General features: G+C 46.5%; 1 protein-coding gene across 1 annotated transcript in view; it reads left to right on the top strand.

Moving 5' to 3' along the window:
* Ank3 (ankyrin 3) overlaps positions 1-26,312 on the top strand; it is a 594,813-nt gene that overhangs the window by 492,217 nt on the left and 76,284 nt on the right. Inside the window, exons 25-26 of the mRNA XM_059281286.1 lie at positions 8,010-8,133; positions 12,898-13,000. Coding sequence (XP_059137269.1) covers positions 8,010-8,133; positions 12,898-13,000 — 227 coding nt within the window. The remainder of the gene's footprint in view (positions 1-8,009; positions 8,134-12,897; positions 13,001-26,312) is intronic.

Here is a 26,312-nt window from a genome sequence, read left to right as displayed (position 1 = left end):
TGGCTCATACCCACCTGATGTGCCAATTTCGGGGGATCCAGTGCCCTCTTTTAGATTCCAAAGACATCCTCAATGCATGTGACATACACATGTAAATAAAGACAAGTCTTTTATTAAAAAGGGGTAGGGGATTAAAAGAAGCACACATGATGTGAAGTGTGTTCGGTTTTGTCAGGTGGACACACTAAACACTAGAGTGTGATATTTGTACCATGATCCGTGTCCTTGGTCCTTTTTATTGGAGACAATAGTTGGCTCTGCCACCTGGATAGTCAGTGTGGTTCGCAGACCAGCAACACTGCAGGCAGTCCAAAGAGCCTGCTGTATATCTATGGGGAAACTTGGTGTCTGAACAGTAAGAAACGCTGCGCTTGAGTGATTGTTGTTTCTCAAGTTACAAGTTAGTATGACTGTGATTCTAGAATTCCCACCTAGGAAAGAGACTTAATTTTGTATAGTCTGCAGGCCTGGCAAATGGCTATATTTACTGGTAAAATTCCTTGATGGTTCAGACCCTGAGTTCTGGGCCTGCCACATCAGAGTCACTTGAGGTGTGCTGCCAGCGCGAACCTTCAAATCCCCGTGACGCACGCTGCATGTGGGAAGCTGCTGCTTTCAAAGTGGCATGTGGATGTGCGTCTCCTCCTTCCTGTGGTGTTCTTCCTCTGTGTGTCCCATTTCTTACAGAAGCAAGTGAGGGAGGGAGCTTCCTCTCCACGTTTACTGGGTCTCCACTGGTCCACATGATAGTCCACCCTGATGCCCATCTGGCAGACTTGTGTATGTCATGTACGTGTTTGTGATGGATGCACCACGGAACCTACAGGATTGACCTGCATTCCCTGGGTTGTTTCGTCTTGTTGACTTTATTCACTTCTTTGAATAGGTGGTAAATGCACATGGTTCAAAATTCCCAAAGTACAGGCATTTTTTTTGGTGAAAAGTAAGTTTCCTCCCTCTTCACTCTGGTAGTGCCTTCTTTTGAGGTTATAAGTGATCTGCCAATCATTCCAGACATTTATTGAGCATCTGTGCTGTGCTGGGCAGAGTTCTGGGAACCTCCAAGGGAACCCAGCAAACACCCACTGCCCTCAGCGAGCTCATCACCACCGTCAGCAGTCCTTTCTCAGTGGACTTTGAGTTTCCACAGCACACCGGAGCAGTCAGAACAAAGGCTCCCCAGCCCAGTCTCCAGCCTTTGATACCCCCATCTTTCTCATGTCCTCAGTGGCCTTGGATTACTTAATCCATTGCTGCAAACTGCTGCCCTTGACCCTGAAGTAGAGAGAGTAGGCAGAGAGAATTAAATGAGATAATATACAAAGCACCAAACCCTGAGCCCAGAACACAGTCAAAGCTCAATAAATAGAAGTATTGAGTCTAGTGATCCAATCATATGCTCCCGCCTGTGGGGAAGACTGATAATGGTGAAAATGTTCACTGTTCAGCAGTTTTCATTGTCTCTCTTGGCTGTGATGGAAAAACACATTTTAAAGCCTTCCAGTCAACTGAAGCCATCCAAGGTTGACTGGGAAGTGCCTGTGTGTAGAGCAGTCCACTCCTGGCTAATCAGTGGGCCGCGCAAATTACACCCCTCTTGATTTCTCATCTGGCTGCTTTCAATCTTGTGTCATTTGGAGGCTTGGGCCTATTATTTACTTGGAGGGGTTTTGTGCTATTTCGCCTTTTAATGTTACAAAACACATCCTCTTGTGTGTGTATGTGGGGGGAGAGCATTCTACACTTCGCAGGACAAGAAGTAAGTTTATCTGGCAAAATATCTAACTATAGTTTGGTTTAGCTACTGTGAGCCAGTATCTCCAGGATTTGGGTCTCTAAGCAGATAGAAAAAGAACTCTGAGTCCCTAGAAAAGCAACAAATGGGTTTTGTGATGGTGAGCTTAAGGTAGACAAGATTACAAGAAAGTTACATACAGAGGGAAGCCTGGGAAGAAAGGAGAAGAGGACGGAGAAGAAGAGGGAGGAGAAAGGAAAGCCAAAGGGAGTAGAGAGGAGAGGAAAGAAAAAAGGAGAAGAGGGGAGGGGGGAGGAGAGGAAAGAAAAAAGAAGAGCGGAGGGGAGGAGATGGGGAGAAAAAGGAGAAGAAAAGGGAGGGGAAGGGGAAGCAGAGGCCAAGCCTAGGGTAAGAAAATTCATTCCCACATTAGACCAAGAACTGTTTCTGTCTGTGGTGTAGAGACGGGCACTGAAGGCATGGTGAAGACAGGATGGAGGTTAGGCTAAGCGTGGACCACCAACCGGAAACCCCAGGAGATAAGGATGCGCCTGGTTGTTCCTGCACAGCCCTGGATATCATCTGACACATCTGTTTTCTTTCTCTCCCTGTCTCTGAAGCTAGTCTGACTTGTTTTCCAGGTAGACAGAGTGTTACACCTCTCTGTGTGGTCCTCTGTAGCATGAGGGATCTACTCTCCATTCAGGCACAGTGAGATGCAGGGATAGCTGGGAATCCAGTGAAATGCCGCCAGCCAGTGACGTTTTTATTCCGTGGTGCAGTGACTCGAGGGATTACAGATGCTTTGAAGGTTTGGGTTGTATTGAAAACATTCCCTGGGTTCTGGTAGATTACCAACACAAAGGGATTAGTAGTAAGAACAATGGTGCCCAAATATCAAAGCTTAGAAAGGCGTAGAGCCTGTAGTCCATGATGGGAGCTCACCCATTCCATTGGGTGAGCTCCCATCATGGACTACACTTATTTGAGATCTTTGTCTGTTCTCATCCTGTGAGCACTGCTGAGACACAGAACTAAGGAGCTGGCCAGGGACACATTGGACAAGCAGCATGTGACCTCTGGACCTTGTTTCTTGTTTCCATTTCGGTCACCTATTACAGAATAAATCACCTATCTCTACACTCAGTGTCTTAATGCATGATCTCAATCGTTCTGTGCGTTTGCCAACTTTTATGGGATGGCATCAGAGAGCAGCCTGAAGCTGGAGTCACATGACCAGGTGTGCAATGCTGTGTCAAAGTCTGGTTCTTTAGCTAGGATATCTAGAACACTAGCAAGATTGCAAGCTCCACCTCTCTGCCTTCTCTCTCTCCCCTTCCTTGTCTTTGTCTCTCTCCCTCTCATACTCCTTCTCTGCCTCTCTCTCTTTCTCTCTTCCTTTCTCTGCCCCTCTCTTCTCTGTCCCTCCCTCCCCACAAGCCCTGTCTCACTATACATAAACCTCAAGCTTCTTTATACTATGATGGTTTAGAGTTAACCGCATTTCTTACACCAGACTGGCCAGGGACAGACAAGCATTTCCAAGAGGCTCAGTGAGAACCTATAGGATTTCTTCACCTAAAACCTGGAGACCCTGGAAAATCACTTTCCCTGGACTTTGCTATTCAAAACTCTAGCCAATCAGATTTAAGTAAGGGCCCTACACATGGGCTTGGACAGCAGAGTTTACTGAATGTTGGGTAGGGAGGGCAACTGGAAAGATGAATAGCCTCCCTGCCAAAACATAGTCAAGACTATAACACGACTACCCAACTATCCATCCCATCTATCTGTCCACCACTTATCAAGCTATCAATCATTGTGGACTCATTCACTTTTCACTTCTTGGAATTGAAAATTTAGGGCCCTTGGTGTTTTATAAATATTTACAACAGTGTTTTTATGTCAGAAATATTTAGTTTTTATAGCATATAAATACTGATGATAATATATAAATATCAAACTAAGAGTATCATCCATTACCTCTGCTGGCTTATAAATACTTGGACCTGTTGGTAAGCAGCTGCTGCTAGCCAATTTTCTTTGATCATAAAGAGGATTAGAATCAGTCACATCATTTAACACATTCCATCTCATCCTAACCTCAGTATAACGGTGCACTGTACTAGATGGTAATTATAGAATGTTTGGCATGGAAAGGTGGGAGGATTCATTTTGTTGTTATTGTTTAATCATTTATTCCATGTGGTGCACATGTCATGCCTGTGCTGAGCCTGTTGATTTTGCCTGGACCAGTGTGACTCTATAAAATCATGGGCACAGATATCTGGGCTCTGGGGAAGAACCTATTAAAGACACAAATCCCAGTAGGTTCAGCACTCACTTCACCCAAACTTTTAGTTAGCTTTCCAGGAAGCTGTAACAAAGTTCTAGGTAGAGTTCACCTTTTGTAAAGGTTCAAACTGTGACTCAGAGCAGTTGAATGACATTGTAAGGGCTTTCTATTTATAAATGCTAGAGTTTGAATCTGTACCCAGAACACCTACTGTACAAACTGATATAAAATAATAGTTTTATACTGGGTGGTGGTAGTTTACACCTTTAATCCCAGCACTCGGGAGGCAGAGCCAGGTGGATCTCTGAGAGTTCAAGGCCAGCCTGGTCTACAGAGCGAGATCCAGGACAGGCACCAAAACAACACAGAGAAACCCTGTCTCGGAAAAACAAAACAAAACAAAGAAAAGAAAAAACAGCCTGGCATTCAGACACCTCTCATCCCAAAGTCTCTTCCCTCCTCCCGTTTTCAGCGTGTGGACACTGTAAATGGCTTCCCCTCCACTCCCGTAGGTACCGCGTTGATTGCAGCCCGGCTGAGCAGATTAGAACAAATCATCTTAACATTGACGAGTCATATTCATTGGCTCGGTCAAGCTCCCGAGAGAGCTTTCTTCCTCACTCCTTCTCACTCACAGACACACACACACACACACACACACACACACACACACACACACACACACCCGCCCCCCCCCCCCCCACTACTACCACCCCTGCAGATTCCTATCAGTCCTTAGGTTACAGGCTAAGAGGGTGGCTGCACGGATGGGGGCGGGCTCATGAGGCCCCACCCCTAACTGAGGAACTATTGGCCAGAGATAACAGCGGGTGGAGGGAGAGTCTCTGGGGGTGTGGCCACAGGTAGGTTGCTCTTGCTCCACTGGGTGGTTGCATACCCTTGTAGTTATGGGCAGCACTGATGGGACCCTGTGGATTTAAAGAAAAAAAATAAGGGAAGACACAAAGCTGTGAGGAAGACAGGGAGGTGTCGGAATAGGGGGCCGATGGATATGATCATTTTGCATTGCACACATGTATAAAATTCTCAAGAAATAAATAAATAAACCTTACATAAATGAATAAAGGCATGCTCGGCACAGCTTGCTCAGGTTTCAAAGACCATTGCTAACTTCCTAGACTACCCAGCTATTCTGGGGTGTGTGTTAGGGGGTGCAACTGAAATGGCCTTCTCCAGCTGCGGACCCCAGTGGAAGCTGCAGAGGTCTGGCTGTCTTCTCACTGCCCACATAAACAGGATGCTTCCCCTAGGAGAGAGCCCCTGCATTTCAAAGGAGAGAGACATCTTCTTAGGAAGGTGGTAGTCGCCTCCTGGGCTCAGTCTTCTCTTCCTGGTTGCATAGACTTCTCTAGGCTCTCTGTCTCTGTCTCTGTCTCTCTCTCTCTCTCTCTCTCTCTCACACACACACACACACACACACACACACAATCACACAATCACACCGTGCTCTCCTGGGACACCCCCCCCCCCCCCCAGGAGTGAGAACCAGTAAACTGAGATCCTCTGAATGTATTCAAGAATTGCAGGAACTCTGCAGGATCGCAGTTGCTTCCCCAGCCTGCCCCGCCCCCAGCCCCCTTTCTCTCCCCTTCTCTCTCTGGGTGCTGCCCTGTTGATCCGTGTCTGTGTGTTGGATCTGTGGCGTCCCAGCGAACTCCGGTGTCACAGCTGTTTCCCCGGCCCCACAGTTTCCCAACCTCCACCCAAGGGCAGGCAGGCAGGCAGGCAGGCAGGCAGGAAGGCCCTCCCTTCTTTCCTGCCCTCCTTCCACCTGACAGGGACCATAAATAACAGAGGCTCCCGTGTTCCCAGCGGAGAGGGAACAAAGTTGAAAGTTGGCCTGCAGCTCCCAGCCACTCCTGCTCCTGCCCCGGCTTTTGTTTTCTTCCAGTGTTTGTTTTCTCTGTACCTGGCTTGGCTGTTTCTTCATTCATATTTAAGAAGAACCGTCTCCGAGGCTCCCAGTTACACGGAGTGCCCTGGGCTCCCTCAGCCTCTTGTGAGGGTCCCAGCCACTCTGGGCCGGCTCTGGGATCAAGTTACTGAAAGTCTACACCCGGGCAGTCCTCATATTTACATACAAATAACTCCTGGGCTTGCATTGCTGTCACTATTGGGTCCTGCCAGAGGCTTGCCAGCGCGTTCTTAATCCAATCAGAAGGCATTTTGAAAGGATGTCTGCAGAGTGATCAGAGGGATGTTCGTCGCTATTAAGTGTTGCCACACGAAATTTTTTGAATGTTTCTGATATTTTTTTTTTTTAAAAATATCTTTGGAGTCTAAAAAGTGAGGAAAGATGTACAGTTGCTCAGTCGCCTGCGAGGAGACGGACATGCTGAGGGGAACTCCCGGGTCCCGGTGAAGACAGATCTGACCAGGGAAGGGTTTGTTCAGACTGGTGTGGATTTGGGGCTGGTGTGGACGGCTCACGCTAAACTTCTGCTTAAGGAATTCCTGGAAGCCTCAGGAAAGTACTCCTCAACCCAGCCTGGTGGAAATGGCTTTGCCACACAGTAAGCTCTTTCTTTAATACCTGTTTGGCGCGTGCTGGTTTTGTTTCTGACGGAGAAATATTGCAAATATCCCCCTGCGAATATTTACTTAAAAGTAGTGTGGCATTGAGTAGCAGCAGAAAGACGATCTGTTTAGTTTTCACATTTGAAAAAAAAAAATCATTGCCAGTGTGTTTCAAGACCTGATTGGTTGCTAAAAAGTTGAGCTCCTGTGGTTGAAATGAATGGAAATTGTAAGAAGTATTGAATGAAGAAGCGGGGCAGTGAATCGCTTACCTTTGAGAAAACCTTGCATATACACATTTGGAATCTCTTTGGGCCAGCCAGCTTGTATCATGAAAGGGAAGTGATTTTAAAAAGAGACTGGGTTTGCCCGCGTAGAGGGAACTTTCTGCCGCCTGGGCTATGCTTTGGGAGGGATGGGAAACATCCTAGAGGGCAAAAAGACCATTGAAAAACCTGCCCTGTTGCTCTTGGAATGTGGTTTTCCGTGTGAGCTCACTAGGCACACAGAGCTTGTAGGAGCAGTTTGCATGCATTAACTCTTTGTGTGGCTCTTCAGAGTGCAGTTCCTAGGGTCCCCCTTTCCGGCTGCAGGAGCCCCGCCAACCTCACCTCTGTAGAAGGCAGCAGTTGCTTTGCCAAGTAGTCTTCCAGGGGTGGGAAGAGCTGGGCTGACTTGTTAATCTCATAGGTTTAGAAACAGTTCAAAGTGAATGGGCTCCAAGGTCTCCCAGGCAAGCAGCTACAGCTCCCACCATAAACTCACAAAACTCAGAGTAGATATACCCCAAATCGAAATCCCGAGAGGAAACTGGTTTCAACGACAACAACAACAACCACCTCTTTCCCAGGCAGGTGAGGTAACTCAGCTGGTGAAAACACTTGCCAAGCCTGGCCGAGTCTGATCCCCGGAACCCACATAGTGTAAGGAAAGAACTCACTCCCACAGGTTGTCCTCTGAACTCCACAGGTGCACGGTGGCATGTGTGCACCGATACACTAAGCCAATAAAGAAATAACTAAGTACAGCCCTTTCCTTCTCTCATTTTTAAGGACGGTCTTAGAGACACGGCCTTATTTTGCACACGGTGTCCATTCAAACAATCTGCTAATCGTCATGGGTGGTATGAGGAAAACTCACCTGATCGATAAGCTCCGTGTCTGTAATTAACTGAACGGGGGGGGGGGGGGGGGGACACGAGGGGGGACAGGGTTGCAGGGAAAGGGTCAGGGGTCGTGCTTACCATTGATCATTAACACTAGCCGGGTGAACTAACCTCTTTCCCCACTCTTTCTTTCTGGGTGGCATTAAAAACAAACAAACAAACCAACCTCCAGGGGCACCCAGGAAGGTGATCAGATAATGAGCGGCACTTTTCTCCATAATTGCTACCTAGTCAAGAGCGAGGGCTTCTGACTGTGCCTTGCTGTCCCTCTGCAGGTGAAGATGCCATCACAGGGGACACGGACAAGTACCTGGGGCCGCAGGACCTTAAGGAACTGGGCGATGACTCCCTGCCAGCGGAGGGTTATGTGGGTTTCAGTCTCGGAGCCCGTTCTGCCAGGTACTTGATTATTCCTTTTATTTATTTATTTGTTTTCCGGAGTTCACGTACGACAACCATGATCTATCACGAGCATCATTTCCATCTTCCTCATGACTCCAGAACACGCTCTTGGGACGCAGTGTGGATGTCGTGGAATGTTCTCGATGCACACACACACACACACACACACACACACATGCTCTGCTATTTCCTTGTCGTTTGCTGTGCTTCAGTCTCGTGTGGCAGAACACATCCATCGTCGTTTGCCCTCTCCTCCTGGCACTTTGCAGCCCGTGGCCAGCATGCTACCGGAGGAACGCCCTGATAGATGGGAAAACCAGTCCTTGGTGGTGGTGGTGGTAGGGGGTGTCATCTTTCAGAAGGAGTTTGCTCCATCCTGGAAGAAATGGCTAGTTAACGCATATGTAAGAAAATTGTAGATGGATTATTTGCTAGACTTTGTTAGTGAAAAATTAATTGACGGTTGATCGGCAGCACCCTTGGTGATTTTTTTTAAAAAAAAGCTATTAAAACTGTCTGCATGCATAGGCCATGAGTATGTTGGTCAAGGGGCCTATTGGGAGCAGAACAGTGACTTACCAAAAGTCACAGACAGCTAATTCAGTCCTTACAGCCGAAGGGGGGAAGCCTTGACTCCCAAGTCACTCACTGTGAGAAGGAAGCAGGACCTTGTCCAAAAGGCTGGGAATTCTTTTCCCCTGGTGTGGCTCAGCGGCGTGTTTGCTGACTGTCAAGTTATTTTAAAGCTAATAATTAAACCTTCTAAGCGAGAGCCCCGAGGACATTTTCCTATAGTGTAGGAATCTGCTGTAAAAAGTTTCATTGTCTAATAGTAAATGGCACTTCCCACAGAGTAAACCTTGGGGTTTGTTCCCAGTGTGGCTGGTGAGAACAGTTTGGACACAGCGTTGCCTTGTCTTCAAGTCCGCCTTTTAAAAATAGAACCTCAGATAACTTAGTAGACCTTTTTTCTGTATAAACAGTCCCTAAAAGGCTTGCAAACCTGATAGGAGCAGGTGTCAGCAAGAAGAAGAAGAAAATGTACACTGTTTCAGTCACAGATTCTAAGAAGTTAAAACTAAAACATCTGAGGGTCTTGATTTTTGTCTCTTGTAGAGAGTTAGGTACCATTTATCCTCTCCCAGTAAGCTGTTTTCCCCTTCCTCACAGTTTGTGAATATATCCTTTGTAGAAAATTCTAGCCACACGCTTCCAGTCAGCTGTGAAATCTAAGTATCGCCTCTTGTGATTTTTTTTTTTTTTGTCTTAAGATAATTTTAAGGATTTTTTGTCCCTGATTTTGACAATGCCATTATCCGTTCTGTGTAAGTCATCTTTCCCATACTGGAGACTCATGTTATGCTCAGAGGCAAATATTTCTCAAGGCATACTTTATAGCTATATTTTAAAATAATTAATATTTTAATGTTTCTGCAGCGTATCATTAGAGTATTATCAAGTCAGTTATTCTGAGTGTAACATTTAAAGGGACATTCCGTGTATGACTCATTCAACCATAACATTTGTTTTTTTCTTTTTTTTCCCCTGTCTGATTTTTTTTTCTTTTACATTCTATTTCTCCTGGTTTTACCTTTTTTCTAAAAATACTTTAAAATAGTCCCAAGATAAGGTAAGAAGATGTGGCGCTTTCGTGGTGTTCCTCCGCCTGTCCCCGACCCATGTCCCCATGTTTATTTTCTTGACATTTGTGCTGTGCTGTGCTGGCCTGCAATGTGCTTTTTTAAAAAAGAATTGTTTGGTTTTTTTTTTCGTTTTCCTGCTTAGCTTTAGGAAATCAATTATAATTGGGAAAGGGGAAACAAATCTATGGAAAGGAACCTTACCTCTATAACAGTAAATGGATACTTAAGGAATTCCTCTCTCTTAACAAATTTTGTAGAGCTGCATGACAAAACTGAAAAGATTTATTGCATCTAAAGAAACAGTCTGGTTTGTTTGCTGGTGGCTATTTGTTTGAGCTGACCTAGACACCCGCGTAATGTGTTAGCACAAGGAAGCATGTTTTCCTAACAGGCCCTGCCTCTAACGCTTAGGTTTCAATGATGGCTACAAATAATCTCTCCGACCTTAGCCGAAAGCCAGCTTAAGGCTTTCTAGACTCCCTTAGGTAAATAATCAACACTCTCTGGTCCTGAGTGTACTGCAATGAACCAGGGAGTCGAAGTGATGCCTGGGAGATTTCCTGGGTTCGTCTGTCCGTCTGTCTAATGGAAGCAGGTCTGGTCTGGAATGGTCCTTAGCAGTCACAGCTTTAAGCATTTCTGTGGCTAGCACTAGGTCTGAGCTCTATTCTGCAGCTGTCACTCACAGATGAACACGAAGGAGGAGATGCTGGAGAAGGACCCACACATCTTAGATTTGAAAACCGAGGGGATCACGGATATGTAGCCTCTCTCTGAAAGCTTTTCATTGTCTGCCTATATACAGTCCGATTACAGCTTAACTTTAACGTATCATGGAATGCCGGTCCTGATGTGAGGAAATGTGTGGGTTAGAAAGTGAAAGGGAGTGGGACCTCCCAGGGCCTCTCAAATCATGTCAGTGAAACCGTGTGTACAGAAAAGACACTAGCAAATAGTAGCCACCTGTTACCTGTGGCTCTTTCAATTCAAATGTGTTAAATTTGGTACAATTTAAAGACCTGATCTTTAGCTGGGATAGTCACAGCCCAAGTGGTCAGGCATTACATGTGGCCAGGGGCCACCGATCCTGCTCCAGCCCGTTACCATCCCTGGACAGAACTAGACAGTGAAGGAAAGCGGTCAAGGAAGCTTTGGCTGTGTCAAAGAGGAGGTAAGGGCCTAGAAAGAGGAGTAAGGGAGGAAATGCAACTGGAACAGGGAGAAAGGAAGCCTTATGATCACATGACTGGCCTGACTCTGCAGCCCTATGGCTCGCTGGGAGGCACCGATGTGCCTGGATCATGCTCGTCACAGTCAGTAAATATTTGCTGAGCATGTCTGATAGTGACCTTGGGATGAAGGTTAGTTCTGAGTCAGAGCGATGAGCAGGAGATTCGGAGAAAGCTGAGACTCCTCCAGTCCTAAAAGTACGACTGACCCACCTTCTGTGCCCTGCACTTTGACTAGTGTGTGCAAAAGCAGGTAATGTTTCAGCTAGTAGACAGTAGGGAGAGAAATCCCTCTGTGCAAAGGGGCACATGTTCCTTGTTCTCTTCTTTGCTTTCCTCCCATACACATACACACGTACACGCACACGCACACGCGCACACACACACACACACACACACACACACACACACACACACACACGACAATTGCCACCCTCTGACTGATTCAACTGGTGGTAATACCGTAAGTCCTGCTTAGACCCATTTTATCAGTTAAGTGGACATATTACAAAGAAAAATCCTAACTTTCCATGGTACGAATGAGGATTCCCTATACCCAGGAGGACTCTGAGATAAAAGGAGTCAGTCCATATAATGCTAGTTGGAGATGTTTTCACGGCTGGGGAGTCATGTCTAGGCTTCCCCTCAGCTCTTTCCCATCTTGAAGCTCTGCTTCAAGAAAGGTCAGATGGGAAACCTCGTCACAATGAGGTGACGGAACACTCTTTTCTGACAGCCTGCCAGTTAAGTAAGGTGGGGGGGTGAGTGGAAAATGACACGGGAGGGGTTCTTCACAGCCACCATTCTCCTTGTCCCCAGAGGATCATAACAAAGCCACTAACTCAAGACGCAGATTAATGATAACCCTGGTCATCACATGACTTACGTGGACAGATGCAGTCTTCACCAAGGACTTTTAGAACCATCCTCCCACTGTCCCTTAATCTACTGGCTTGTTGTTTAAGAGTCCATATAGGCAGAGTGTGGGGGCACCTGGAAACATTCAGGGGTTGTCTATGGGAGAGTCTAGAAAGGATAAGAGTTAATAAGAATAAGGAAGAAAAAAGAGCCTAGGAAAAACAGGATTTGAAGACAGGGCATGTGAATGTCTCCTAGAAACGTGACCAAGAGGTGCATGTAGCTGTGCTTCCATTTTCCTTCTTGAAAATGTCCCTGAGGGTCAGCTCCTAACCAGAGCTCTTAGTACGCAAACCCAAAGGTGGTGTCCAAAGATTCTCTCGAAGACCCCACTACAGCAGACACAGTTCCATCCAAGTGTGAAAGGCAGCGCAGCTGGACTGAAAGAGGTACCTTTAACATCAAGTCTTCCTCTTAGGAAACACTTGTGCTGGGGCTGGAGAGATGGCTCAGTGGTTAAGAGCACTGTCTGCTCTTCCAGAGGACCTGAGTTCAATTCCCAGCACCCATGTGGCAGTTCACAACTGTCTGTAACTCCAGTTCCAAGAGATCCAACACCCTCACACAGACATACATGCAGGCAAAACACCAATGCACATTAGATAAATAAATAAATAAACAATTTTTTTTAAAACAAAAAAGGAAAAAGAAACACTTGCATTATCAGGTAGAGGGTTCTTTTCAATGCCATGCTGGTTCAGCGCCATAGCGGAGTATCCAAAGTCACCATGCGTCTCACCTCACAGAACTGACGCAAAATTGGCCAAATTTAAAAATCTCAGTCATGAAATTGAGTACGTCTAAAAAAATTTAATTTTTGGTATCTTAAAAAAAAAAAAGAAAGAAAAGCACATTTGTTGGTATTTTTAGCCATCTTGCCTGTTCTTAAAGTTGCATGCGTTTATTTTCTTCCATCCCATCCATCCCGTCGCCGTCTCCCACTGTTGAATGGGTAACTGTAAACACATCAGCCTCCGTTCCTTCAGTTCGGATAGGTCGTACACCTTGAACAGAAGCTCCTACGCGCGGGACAGCATGCTGATCGAGGAACTTCTCGTACCATCCAAAGAGCAGGTACGTGTTCTCCTCGTCCTTCGCTCGTTCGGCCTCCCCGTTCACGTGCTTTACTCCAGCCAGCTCTTGATCCCATAACCATAGCAGACCTACCTACGTATGCATATTTGATTTTGTATTTGTAAATCAGGGGGGTACTAGCCCATTAAAGAAAAGCGTCAACTATACCATAGTCAGAAATGTCTCTCTCTTTTGCAAGCAATTCCTCCCCACCCCACCCCCATATCCCACAGAGGGGAACTTGGGGCATCCTAGATAGGGCACCTATACCTTTCTTGTGTCTGGGTCAAAAGTGTCTGCTGTTCAATTTGCTGACATTATTCATGTGACTGTTTTCTAAGTGAAGTGTGTGTGTCCATTGAAAGTGCCGAGACTTGTGTGTAACAGGCATTTGTAGATTAGATCGGGTGTGCTTTTGATCTGTTCTTTTCAGGGTTCCCCAAGGCATAGTGGCATTTTCTATTTCCCCAGAATCTCTGTTGGATTCATCCAATGTTTGTGCCTTTTCTTCTTTCTGGTGCTTATGGTCAATTAGGCAGTGTGTGATGTGAGAAGGCCTAGGAGCACAGTCCTGCTGCACACGGACTGAGATTGGATGGTTCTAGAAAAATACACAGATACATACCTGTGCCTGGTTTTGAATGTTCACAGTAGGGACCCAGTGATGGATGAATCTGCATAGACTATAAACGAACCTAAAGGTAGCTTATGATATTTGAACACTGTGACTCATTGGTGAAAGTTTGCCACACCTACTCATTGCACAAGGTGATAAGTGACAGTCGCACACACCCAAGCTAGAGTTCAGCGATAGGTGGTCAGCCCTTTGGAACTCCCACATGTCTGGAGATGCTGACGTCAGGCCCACAGATGTGCATTGTACTTCACGATGACCTGCAGGGAATGTTATTACGTTATCTAGAACATTCTCAAGGTGCTGGCCTTACAGAGGGAAATAGAGAGGCAGGCAGTGTCAGATCTTAAAGAAAAATAACCTTTGTAAAATGATTGTAGGTGCAGCATAGGTCATGGGTTTTAGGTGGGTGTAATTTCAAGGGAGAGCCCTTGTCTCAGTAATAAAGCTAGGCTCTTGGGTGCCTACTGTTGCCAGATATTGGTAGTTCTGAGGAACTTAGTCTCATCCTGCTGTTCCCTGTTAAAGGAGGTGTTAAATATATTGATATTATTCTCAGTGCCTTTAGGGAACCCCACAAAACGGTTCGATATTACAGCTTATAGGAAACACTGTAGAGGGACCAGACCGCTTCCCACTCACACAAGACACCAAGTGGACGTCTGTTGAACAGAGCCATGGTCTACATTTCTCGTGGCCATTGGTTTCAGAGCGAGGGTCTGAAACCCTGGTGGTTTTCCACCATCAGCACCAGCGCCACTGATACTGCCGACCACATCAGAATCCAACTATAAAACCAAAGTCAATGCTCCCCATGCGCCTCGCTTCTGAGGGTTGGCTGGTAGCTGCTTCCAAGATGTGCTCAGGTAGGATGGAGGGGCACAATAGACTCGGAACTAAGGATCTGTGAAAAGAAAGGCAAGGCCAGAAGCTTCAGGATGAAGCTGGTGCTCTTGGAATCGGCTGGCAGCTTCAGTCTCAGAAACAGCTGTGTCAGGGTACTCAACCTTCCTAATGCTGTGACCCTTTAATACAGTTCCTCATGCTGTGGTGACCTCCAACCATAAAGTTATTTCTATTGCTACTTTCATGACTGTAATTTTGTTATCATTATAAATCATATTATAAATATTTATGTTTTCCAATGGTCTAAGGCAACCCCTGTGGAAGGGTCTTTAGAGGGTCGTGACCCGCAGGTTGAGAACCACTCACCCTTATGGCCATCCCTGTCATTCTCCAATCAGCCAAAGAGACTACAGCACACCAGGAGCCTTTAGGGGGGAAAGAGCCAACAAAATCTCAAGAATTGTAGACACCATAAGTTGATTTCTTTACTGACCAGCCTTGTTCAGTGAGGATCACTCAAGTTCATAACCAATATGGGGGGCGGGGGATGTGAGTCATATTTTAGGAATGCTTGGGAACACCTGTAAAGGTATTGGATAGATGTAGCTGGAGAATTTCTCTCCAGCTCCCGCCACCAAGTCCCGCCAGTCCCAGAGCCCATTTATAAAATAAACACATAGACTCTTACATTATTTAAACTGCTTGGCCATTAGCTCAGGCCTGTTATTGTCTAGCTCTTACTCTTATATTTAGCCCATTTCTATTAATCTTTACTTTGCCACATGGCTCATGGCTTACTCGTACCTTACATCTTCCTTGTCCTGATGGCGGCTGGCCGTGTCCCTCCCCCAGCCTTCCACTTCCCAGAATTCTTTTCCTTGTCCCGCCTATACTTCCTGCCTAGCCAATGGCCAATCAGTGATTTATTTACTGACCAATCAGCAACACACTTGACATACAGACCATCCCACAGCAGATAGAGATGTGCACAAAGGCATTAGTTTGATCACTGTGGTCTTGGGGTCAAGGTTATGTAGTAGAGTCTGTGTTGGGGAGGGGGAGGAATGTGTCATCAAGTTTCCAGGAATGAACTACTTACTTCCCAATGGTTCATCTCTAGGGCAAGTGAAACAAATTTGACAGAGTATGTGTGGAGTGTTTTTGTGGGTGTGGATGCATGTGTACTAGAAGAGACACCGTGACCAAGGCAACTTACAAAAGGAAGCATTTAAATGGAGGTTTGCTTACAGTTTCAAAGGGTTAGTCCATGACCATCATGGTAGGGAGCATGGAGGCAGGCAGGCAGGCAGGCAGGCAGGCATGGTGCTGGAGAAGTAACTGAGAGGTTAAATCACAAACAGGTGGTAGAGAGAGTGACTGGGCCTGGCATGGGCTTTTGAAATCTCAGAGCCCAACCCCAGTCACCGTCTGTGGACCAAGCATTCAAATATATGAGCCTATGAGGGGCATTCTCACTCCATTCTCCACAGTGTGTATGTGCACGTGCTTGCTGAAGCCGGGAGCTGATGCTATCAGGTCTCTTCCATGATTGCTCTCCTCCTTATTCCTTGAGGCAGAGTCTCTCACTGAACCAGAGTTCTTTGATATGATGAGTCTGGCTTGTCTACTTGCTCCAGGGACCCTTGTCTCTGCCTTCTGCGTGCTGGTATTGCAGGTAGTCACAAGCCTGCCTGGCTGGGGATCTGAACTCTGGTCCTCACACTTCTACAGCAAGTATTTATCCACAGAGCCCTATACCCAACCCCTTCCCCTTCTTTTTATGTTTTTCAAATGTTAAGTGCTGGATTTTGGTGCAAGGGCATGAAGATATTCTTTGTAGCTTTTTTTTTTTTTAACTTTATTTGTATGGACATCTTCAATAACCTTTAAGGGGGGTGGATAATTCTGAAAGAGGTGTGTTAACTGTGGAAGATAAGAAACGGCTGATTCTGGGAGGAATTGCTGTCAGAAAGGAAACTACTATTGCACTGTGCAAGCCTTACAAAAATGTTTACTTAAGTTCAGGGGTGCATTTGAATCAAAACCAAATGATCAAAAATGAATAGTTTGGAGTTGGAAAGGAGGCTCAGAGGTTAAGGGTACTGACTGCTTTTCCAGAGGACCCAGGTTCAATTTCTAGCACCCACATGGCATCACAAGTCCCTGTAACTCCAGTTCCAGGGCATCCATCACCCTCTTCAGGCCTTCACAGGCACTTGCCACACCCGTGGTGCCCATGCATGCAGCTAAAACACCCGTATACATAGATTATAGAAAAGAAAAGGAGTGGTCTGTCTCTCTTGCCTCTAGCTTTGCTTCTCTAGGGTACTATGGAGCTGGGAAGCACGTTTTAAACATTTAGCATTCCCAAACCACAGATCCCTGGCTTCCTATCAGGTTCAAAGCTACTCACCACTATCTAGTTAGAATTTGTCTGACAGGTCAGGGCAGAGAATGGACACGAATTAACTCTGTGTGAACTTTCTCCTGAAGAACAGGCCCTGCCCGGGCTGAGAACAGCCTCTGTCCTATCATCCCGCTGACTAACATGTTTGCACATTAACCACAGTTAAAGTACAGTTGAGATACAAAGTGACCAGCCTGGGCCGCCACCCCCAAGACCCCAGGATCTTAGCTTCTCTTCCTGTTGCTTTCATGAAATACTCTTGACAACAGCAACTTAAGGGTCAATTTTTATCTCACAGTTCACGGTATAGTCTGTCTGTCCTAGTGAGAAAGTCAAGGCTTCTGAAGCAGCTGGTCACATTGCTTCCACAGTCAGTAAGAGAAAGCCATGAATTGGGTGCATGCTAGCACTCGGCTCACGTTCTCCACAGACAGTCCTGGATCCCTGCTCTGTGAAGTAGTCCTCCCCGCAATTAAGATGCATCTTCCCACATCAATTAATTGAATCAAGATACCCTTTGCCTCCCAGTCCTTCCTAGAGGCCCATGTTCCCGATGACTCTAGATCTGTCGGGCTGACATTTAACACTAACAATCGCACTGTGCCATCCCAGGATCTCATGCTGGCTAGAGACAGGTGTGGATGCCAGAGCCCGAGGGGGCAGGAGAGAGGTAAGCATCCCTTATCCCTCTTAGGCCTCAGTCCTGGCTAGTCTGTGAACCACCTCATTCCTTCTCCAGAGGAGTAGTTCCTTTTAGCCGTGCCATCCATGAGTCCTGCTTTGGACGTGGGAGTGGAGTGATGGATTCATCTGTCAGCACATCCTAGATAATGTCCCTGCCCCATGACAATCATCAAGAGAACTTTTAACACCACGATTGCTCAGTTCCTGACTCAGTTGGCCTGGAAGGGACCAGGCACGGGAATTTCAGCATCCCTCCTGAATGAGGGATGAATGAGTTGAGTACTGCTGACTCAGAGCTCTGAACTGCAGGTGCACAAGGGAGTCCCTGTGCCTCTTTTCAAAACATGATGCCTACAGAGAGACACTCTGTGTCTGGATTCTAGATGCGGGTGGTTTCTGAAGCGTCAAAGGTGATTGTCATATGACTGTCCGGCTAGGAAACACTGGTCATGACATCTCTGACTGCATTCTGTGTTTCTACCCCCAGCTCCTCCACACCCACTGACTCAGATTACATCAGTACTTAGCCTGTACAGACTTCTGTCATTACTCCCTAAGCAAGGCAATGTAACCATAACAATTACATCGCAGTAGGTATTATACATACCTTGTAGAGATTTTATGATAGTTCTACAATCTTATGTAATGGACTTGGGCACCTGAAGAAGAGAATAACGACTGGGGTGGGGATCCTGGAATATCTCCTATGGACTGCTACATACCCATCAGTCATCATCTAATGTATTTGTTTTTGTAAGCTCTGATGTCTGTGTGTCAGGTTGCCATAGAGGGTCGTCTGTGTTCCAGGCTAGGGATGTAGCTCAGTTGGTTGAATTCTTGCCTGGCTAGCATACATGAAGCCAGGGGTTTGGTCCCCAGTACTACATAAACCCAGGCGTGGTGGCATAACCCCTGAGAGGTGGAGGCAGGAATTCAAGGACATCCTTTACTACAATAGGGAGTTCGAGGCCAGCCCGGTCCATGAGAGCCTATCTCAAACCAGCCAAAGAGGAAGAGCTAAAAGCTCTTGCCACCAGGTCTGCCAACCTGAGTTCAGTCCCTCAGAAGTAGAAAATGGACTCCTCCTACAAGTTGCTCTCTGGCCTCCACACATACCACTTGGCATATGTGCTCATACATGTACATGCACATACACACACACACAAATTTAAATGTAATTTAGAAATTTTATTTATTTTTAATTTATTTAGTATGTATGGGTGTTTTGCCATGAAGCCAGAAGAGGGTGTCAGATCCTCAGGAACAGTAGTTATGGATGGTTGTGAGCCATCACATGGGTGCTAGGAATTGAAACCCTTGGTCCTTCGGGGGAGCAGTTAGTGTTCCTAACCACTGACCCATTTCTCTAGCCCCTAAAATGTAATTTTTAAAAAAGACTATCAACTGGCCTGGCAGTGGTGGCGCACGCCTTTAATCCCAGCACTCGAGAAGCAGAGGCAGGCGGATCTCTGTGAGTTTGAGGCCAGCCTGGGCTACAAAGTGAGATCCAGGACAAGCACCAAAACTACACAGAGAAACCCTGTCTCGAAAAACCAAAAAAAAAAGAAAGAAAAGAAAGAAAAAAAAAGACTATCAACTGTATTTGGAATCCTACCTTTCTAGATAGATATTAATGAAGAGAAGGGAGGAAGATCTCAAGGGAAGGCTGGCTGTCTTGAGTGACATCAATAGGTAGCACTATGTCTTCTGATAGAATTATTGAGAGCAGCTCTCTAGTGTGGCTTATGAAATGATAGTGCATGGTCCACAGCAGCGAGTCCCCGACTCAAACAAAGAATGGCATTCATCATGTGCCTTAAGCAGCGAGGATGCTTACAGCGGCGGTAAACGTGGCACACTGGAGTGCCTGGACTTAATCCAAGCATCTCGCCAGCATTACTTCACATCAACCCGAGGAGATGATTTCTTGGCCTCTTTAAAGGCGAAGTCCACATGACTGGACTAAATCATCCCACGGGGGTTGGGGGGTGGTGGTGGTGGTGGAGGGCACAGCTTGAAGTGGCAGAATCATTGGCTATCCGTTTCCAGACTGCCTCCGTTTAGTGGCTGCAGTATCTATCCATCAGCTTGGCTGGGGCGCCCCCCCCCCCTGCAAAGCCTATAAGGAGCCCAGGGATTCGACACCTGGTCCCCAAGTCTTACACCTGGCCGTCATTTTCATGATTGTAGTGTGTGCCTCTGGTACACTGTTTTGCAGCATACGAGATTATTATATTTAGACACGGTAATCGTCATGATTCTTATTTCTAACGATTTTTAGCTTAGTGCATTGACAATGAATAAACTTATAACACTCAGCCACAGGTATGAAATATGAAGAGCCAAGATGTAGGTCATGTGCATTGTTTTGAAAGGAATGGAAGTATTTGACCTTTGCCTGGCTTTCTGCTGACACACCCCTGAGCGGCAGAGCTGGTATCTGATGGGCAGGTTCTGCCTGCCCGACTCACTTTATAAAGGGTGGAATCCCCTCCTCTCCTCCAAGGATGAGACCCGAATGTGGCTACTTAGGGCATTCCTCCTCCTGCAGGGATCACGGCAAAGGCTTAACACCAACAATAACAACAAAGCAAAATTGGAGACAACCTTGTAAGACTCAAATTAGCCTAGGCTTTTAAAAAACAAACAGAAGTGCGTGCGTGCGTGCGTGCGTGCGTGTGTGTGTGTGTGTGTGTGTGTGTGTGTGTGTGTGTGTGTGTGGTGGTGGTGGTGGTGGTGGTGGTGGTGGTGGTGTGCGTGTGCACAGAGCAACTCAGGTTTTCAGGAGGCGTGGTTGCGATTGTCTTTACCCACTGAACCATCTTACAGATCACATCTTGCCTTTGGGGAAAGAAGCTAACCCATAAAGTTTCTGGGGGTAGAACGTGAGGCCCGATGAGCTGTTTCTGGATGCAGCTGCCCCTGCAGCCAGCGCCACTGAGACTTTCATTTAAACCAGTAATAATCTAATTCCAACCTTCCCCTGTCCCAGTTGAACCCGGGTCTCTGTCTTTACTAGCGTTCTAGCTCCAGGTGGAATGTGATGTCCACAGCCACACTAGAAGGCTTCCGGCATCTTGAAGGGCTAGACTTTATTATTTCCGGCTCTCTATCTAGGAGTAGACTAATCTAACCCTAACAAAATAAAAGTAAGATGACCTACCAATCCTTCAAGAATATAGCTATAAACCTTGGTGTTCCCAAGCACCACCACCCCCCATTTGTTTTTTAAAAGGAATCTCTTGCCACTTCCAACTAGAAGATGAACAGTGGCCTGCGTTCCCTGCAGTTTCGCTCACTTAGGGACAGTGTGAACCTATTGCAGACTTCCTTTTAGTCCAAGTTTTTCCCTCATGATTTTTGCCTAAGGATGCAGGGCAGGACTTCCAATAGTGACCCATTTTCCAGGTCTAACTAAAGTGTTTTTAAATCTGCCTGCCCAAAGGCTGACTGTGGAGATAATTCTGCAAACATTGTTGGAGGCTATCACAGATGAGCAGGCATTGGTCACATCTTTCAGACCTGTCACTCTCCTCAGGGAGAGTCTCAGCCTAAGATTCTAGTTCCTTTGAATTAAACTTGGTCCTTTTAGGGGCTATTATGACTTTGTGTGTGTTTGTGATCATGCAGTGTGCCATGAGCTGTTGGACTGTTTGATATCTTAGCTGTAGGCAGAAGTTTCTGTCCCACGAGCCATTCCCAAATAGCCAACACAGAGGCTTAATATTAAATATAAATGCTCAGCTAATAGCTCAGGCTTGCTACTAGCTAACTGTTAACATTTTAAATCAACCCAAATTTCTTGTTTATGCTTTGCCATGTGGCTTGGTACCTTCTCTAAGTATGCCATGCCCACCTTGCTTCTCTCTGCATCTGAACCCTAGTCTGGGCTCCACCCTTCTTCTTCTTCCCAGCATCTTCCTAGTCTGGCTTTCCCACTCAATCTCTTCCTGCCCAACTGTAGACCAGTCCATTCTTTATTAACCAATGAAAGTAATACATATTCACAGCGTACAGAAGGATTATTCCATAGCACTTAGCCCATAATATGCACACTGGAGGGTCCTTCAGCAGAAACTGTATGCTTGCTTTCTCAAGATCTTAGCATTGCCAATCATCTCAGCAATAGGAGGAAAAGCTTGTGTAATCCAGAAGGCCCCTGTGCTAATAGGTTTCTCTCTTCTGAGTCTCACTCCACTGACTCCCCACTCCACTAATTTTGCTGTTCCTTCTGCTTATGCAACTCTAAGCAGGGCTCAGAAAGGGGCATAGTGGCAGAAGATAGCCAGCCTCACATGAACGATTTGCTGGACAGTCCCCAGGGAGATAAGCACCTGGCCTGGTGACATTTAATATGTTGCTTTCTTCCTGGAAGTGCTTGGCCAGCAGTACCCGGGGAATTCATTCAACACCTCACAAAGATGGCTCAGCAAGATTCCGGATCTGTTTGAAGGCAGAGAAGTTGGTATTGTGAGTTTCTTAAGTCGTGGGGGTTAGTTGGTGGTGATGTGCCCACAGGCTCCGCCTCAGTTAACCTCCTTCCATCAAACACAGCTAAATTAGATGTAAATCAATCAAACTGAGAAATCGTAAAGAACCATGCTTCATTATAGCATAAATCCTAATCTCTACGTACGTTTTCACTGTGTGTGGTAGTGCACACTTGCCACCCCAATTACTAGAGAGGCTGAGGCAGGAGGATTAGGAGTTCAAGGCCAGCATGGTCTTTAAAACAAGGAAAAAGAGGCTGGAGGTTTAGCTCAATGATAAAGGACTTCCCTAGCATGTGTGAGACCCTACGTTCAATGTCGATACCAGAAAAGGGAGGGGGAAACCAAATGCTTTCTGAGGCTCTAGTGGTCAGTCTCAACAAGTACTTGAGGGGGAAGGGAAGGCCTGCTTAGATTGTTTCGTTGCTGCTTGAGGTGATTCTGTTCTTGTTTCTCATGTGGTGCAGGCCGGGCTCAAAATCACTGGGTACCTGAGAATGGCCTTGAGATCCTCCTGCCTCAGCCTCCTGAGGCTGGGGTAAGAGAAGTGTACCACCATACTTGGCTTGAATCAGATCTACTTTTATGGACTCCATTTCTCCAGGGTTTTTTTTTTTTGGGGGGGGTGGTTGGTTTTTAAAAGCAGGATCTTAGATAAACTCACTACGTAGCCAAGAGTGACCTTGAACTTCTGATCCTCCTGCCTTGACCTTTCAAGGACTGGCATTATAGCATGTTCCACCATCCCTAATGGATTCTGTTTCTTAAAAGATTTCACGCCTTTTGTGTTTGCTGTCTCCTTGGATGCCTCCGAACCACCAATGGTAGTGTCTTTTCAGTTGCTGTGATAAAACACAGTGACCAAAAAGCAAGATATGGAAGAGATTATTTTGGCTTTCCACAGTTTCAGAGACTAAGAGGCCACTGTGGCAGGGGAAGGCATGACAACAAGCAGTGGGCATAGAGAAGACATGGCCACGAGCAGTGGGCATAGAGAAGACGTGGCCACGAGCAGTGGGCATTGGGGAAGGCATGCCCACGAGCAGTGGGCACGTTGGCAGGAACTAGAAGCTGAGAGATCACATCTCTAGCCACAAACACAAAAGAGCACACCGGAAGTGAGACAGGCCATCACCTCTCAGAGCCCACCCCCAGTGATGTACTTCTCCAGCAAAGATGTATCTCCCCCCACACACACACCCTAATAGCACTGATACCTGGAGACCAAGTGTTCAGATACCTGAGCCCGTAGGGGACATTTCTCATTCCAAGCCTTACACCACCTATGAATAGATACCGTCATTTACTGACTTGCTCACTTTGGTGTGTGTACTTTGGTGTGTCCCCCTGTCAATCTTGTTCCTTGGAAGGCAAGTGCCCTATGCCGAGCACTCTTGGTACTCTCAAATTCAGCTCAGCTGATGTCTTTCAACCCAGTGGTTGCTCCCTCTTCTTCTCCCCGTGGTCCGAAAAGTGCACAGACGCCACAAGTTTGCATGGAAAGACGCAACGAACACAAGAAGCCTTGCCCTTTAGCTGTTTTTGCCTCGATGCATTAGGCTTCCCTGTATTTAAAGTAGTGAAGATTTTTTCCAAGTTTAAAAAGGGAGATGAGCTGAGACAGCAGCTAATCAATCTAGGCCTTTACTTAAAGGTTTGTTTTTTAATTAAGTCTCTCTCTCTCTGTGGAAGTATATGGACATTCATGTAGGCGCCCACAGAGGCTATAGGCCTCTGATTCCCTAAAATTGGTGTTACAGGCAGTTGTGTGCCACCCACATGGGTGCTGGGAACTGAACTCAGGTCCCCTCCAAGAGCAGTACTCACGCTTGGCCTCTGAGCCATCTCTGCAGCCCCATTAGGTTCTGTAATGAAGGCCAGCTCCTGGAAGCAGGAAGCCTGGAAGAAGGCGGAGATCTTAGCAGCAGCCTGTAGCACAGAAAAAATCCTTACATTTGCAGCCTTTTGAGGGCAGTGGTTCTCAACCTGTAAGTCGCAACCCCTTCAGGAGTCACATATCAGATATCCTGCATATCAGATATTTATATTATGATTCATAATAGTAGCAAAATTAAAGCTATGAAGTAGCAAGGAAAATAACTTTATGGTTGAGGGTCACCGGCACATGAGGAACTGTATGAAAGGGTTGTAGTGATTAGGAAGGGTGAAAACCAATGCTTTAGAGGGTAGCACTCCCTCCCGCCCCTCCACCCTTCACCTCTACCCTCCACTCCCAAGCATAGGGAGAAAGGGTCTCAGCAGATTAGTGAAGGTACTAGGCAAGATACCAGACAGTAATGTAGGAAACTAATCCTACTGCCCTACCTACCTTGGATCTGTTACATACTAGAAGCTTGGCAACTTTGGGAAGGCACTAGACAGGATGAAGGGAGAGCTGACTAACCTAGGGCCAGCCTCTGAGAGCCAACTCCAGGATGAGCTTTGTTTATGGTTTGCAAGATAGACTCTTGCAAGCATTACTTGGGTCATCCCGTGACCACAGAGCGTTGAGATGTTAATATTACCTACCCCCCGCCCTACCGTACACTCAGAGGCACGGCAAGATTTTGACTTGGATCCCTGTGCAGTGGAGTATACGGCCTCACTCAAGGCCTCATCCTCAGATTTGTTGACTGAAGAAAGGGACAAGCACATAGCTTGCCCTGTCCTGTCTGCTTTGGGGATGAAATTCTCACTTGACACATTGGTTTGGTTGCCCCATCCAGCGGTTGCTCCAGAAAATCACATTTGCTTTTCTTCAGACTAGATGCCCTGAGGTTTTGTGCGTAACCTGTTGCTAGGCGACCTGTTGGGCACTGGTGGCAGGTCCACACTCCCCAGTCTCTCAGGGCAGCAGAGCAGACAGTCTAGGAGAGGTGGGGGGGCTCCAGATCCACCCTGGGTCTTGACCCTAACTTTCGGCACCGAGGGGCTAACAGCAGTCAGGAGTGACCCAACAATAGAGCCAGCTAGATCTCTCTCCACTGTCCTTTCTTGTTTTCTCCCTCTCTCCCTTCCCTCATCCTCTTGACCCATCTCTTCCTTTCTTCCCTCTCTCCATTCCCCTCTCCCTTCCTGACCGCTTCTTCTGTACTTAGTGTTTATTCCCAGATCTGGGCTCCTGGGCGTGCCCTGGTTTGTAAGACCAATGTGTTCTATTTATTTCCAGACCTGGACTTCAGGGTGTGGCCCGCTTAATGAGGCCAGTGTGTTCTTACTCTCCCCTTTCCTCCGATGCGTAGAGCCGCTAAGATGCTATTTTGGGAAAATATTAAGCTCTTGGAGACAGTGACCTCATCATTAGTCAGGCTTTGGACTCCACTAACTAGTGTGTAGTTTGATTGTAATAATGCGGGCCCCCCCACCCCCGCTGTCACTTCCACGATGAAAACGATAAGAATGTCAATATTCCCTTTGACATGGGAGTGAAAGGCCCTAGGAAGTCAGTGTGAACCGTTTTTAATATACTGTCGCATTGAAGCCACTGTGTGCCAGCTGGTGTCTTTGCGATGCCAGATTTTGTAAGTCTTTCTGGGCCTCCATTTCCTTAACTGTAAAGTGAGTGTAATATCACTCCGAGATCTAAGAGGTTCTGGTGACTCCGAGAACCTAAGGCAATCTTTACCATTGAATTACTACACTGTGGATTATTGTAGCACTGTTAAAAGGAATTGAAAGCCAAGGTGGTCACCAACCCCTGTTACCCCAGCACCTTGGACTCCACAGTAAATCTGAGACAAAGTAGCAGAGCTGAACATCAGGCACCTGTCTCAAACACAAAATAAAATTTCAAAGGATTAAGCCCTGTTTGAGTGAATAAATCGGACCTAGGTTTTTGTAAGATGTCATGTTGTAATTGAATGGGAGCTGTCAATTGATACAAGCATCCTGTGTAACTATCTGTAAAGTCCCAGGGTTTGGCCTGACACTGGAACATTTGGGGGTTTGTTCTTTCCCCCAATAAATCATCTTATTTTAACAAATAACCTAACCTAAGCCAGAGTTCTCTGGAGAGTGTGGCAGTCTTTTTACATTTAAAGATGCCGTAGTATTACAGCTTCTCGCCAATATGGCGTTGTTGCCAGGATGTTCTTACAGTCTCACCAAGACTTTTGTCAATGAGGGAAAGACAAAGACGCCGTGAAAATGGAGAAACATGCCAAGGATCACAGGCTGGCAGATGTTACCAGGGAAACAGTAGAGCCAAGCTTCCATGGGGGGGCCAGTTGTTGAAAGTTGGCTTTGTTTGTA

This window comes from Peromyscus eremicus, chromosome 16_21, assembly GCF_949786415.1.
Source record: "Peromyscus eremicus chromosome 16_21, PerEre_H2_v1, whole genome shotgun sequence".
Lineage (NCBI taxonomy): Eukaryota > Metazoa > Chordata > Mammalia > Rodentia > Cricetidae > Peromyscus > Peromyscus eremicus.
Note: the sequence above shows the minus strand (reverse complement) of the source record. Positions and strands in the feature narration are given on the sequence as shown.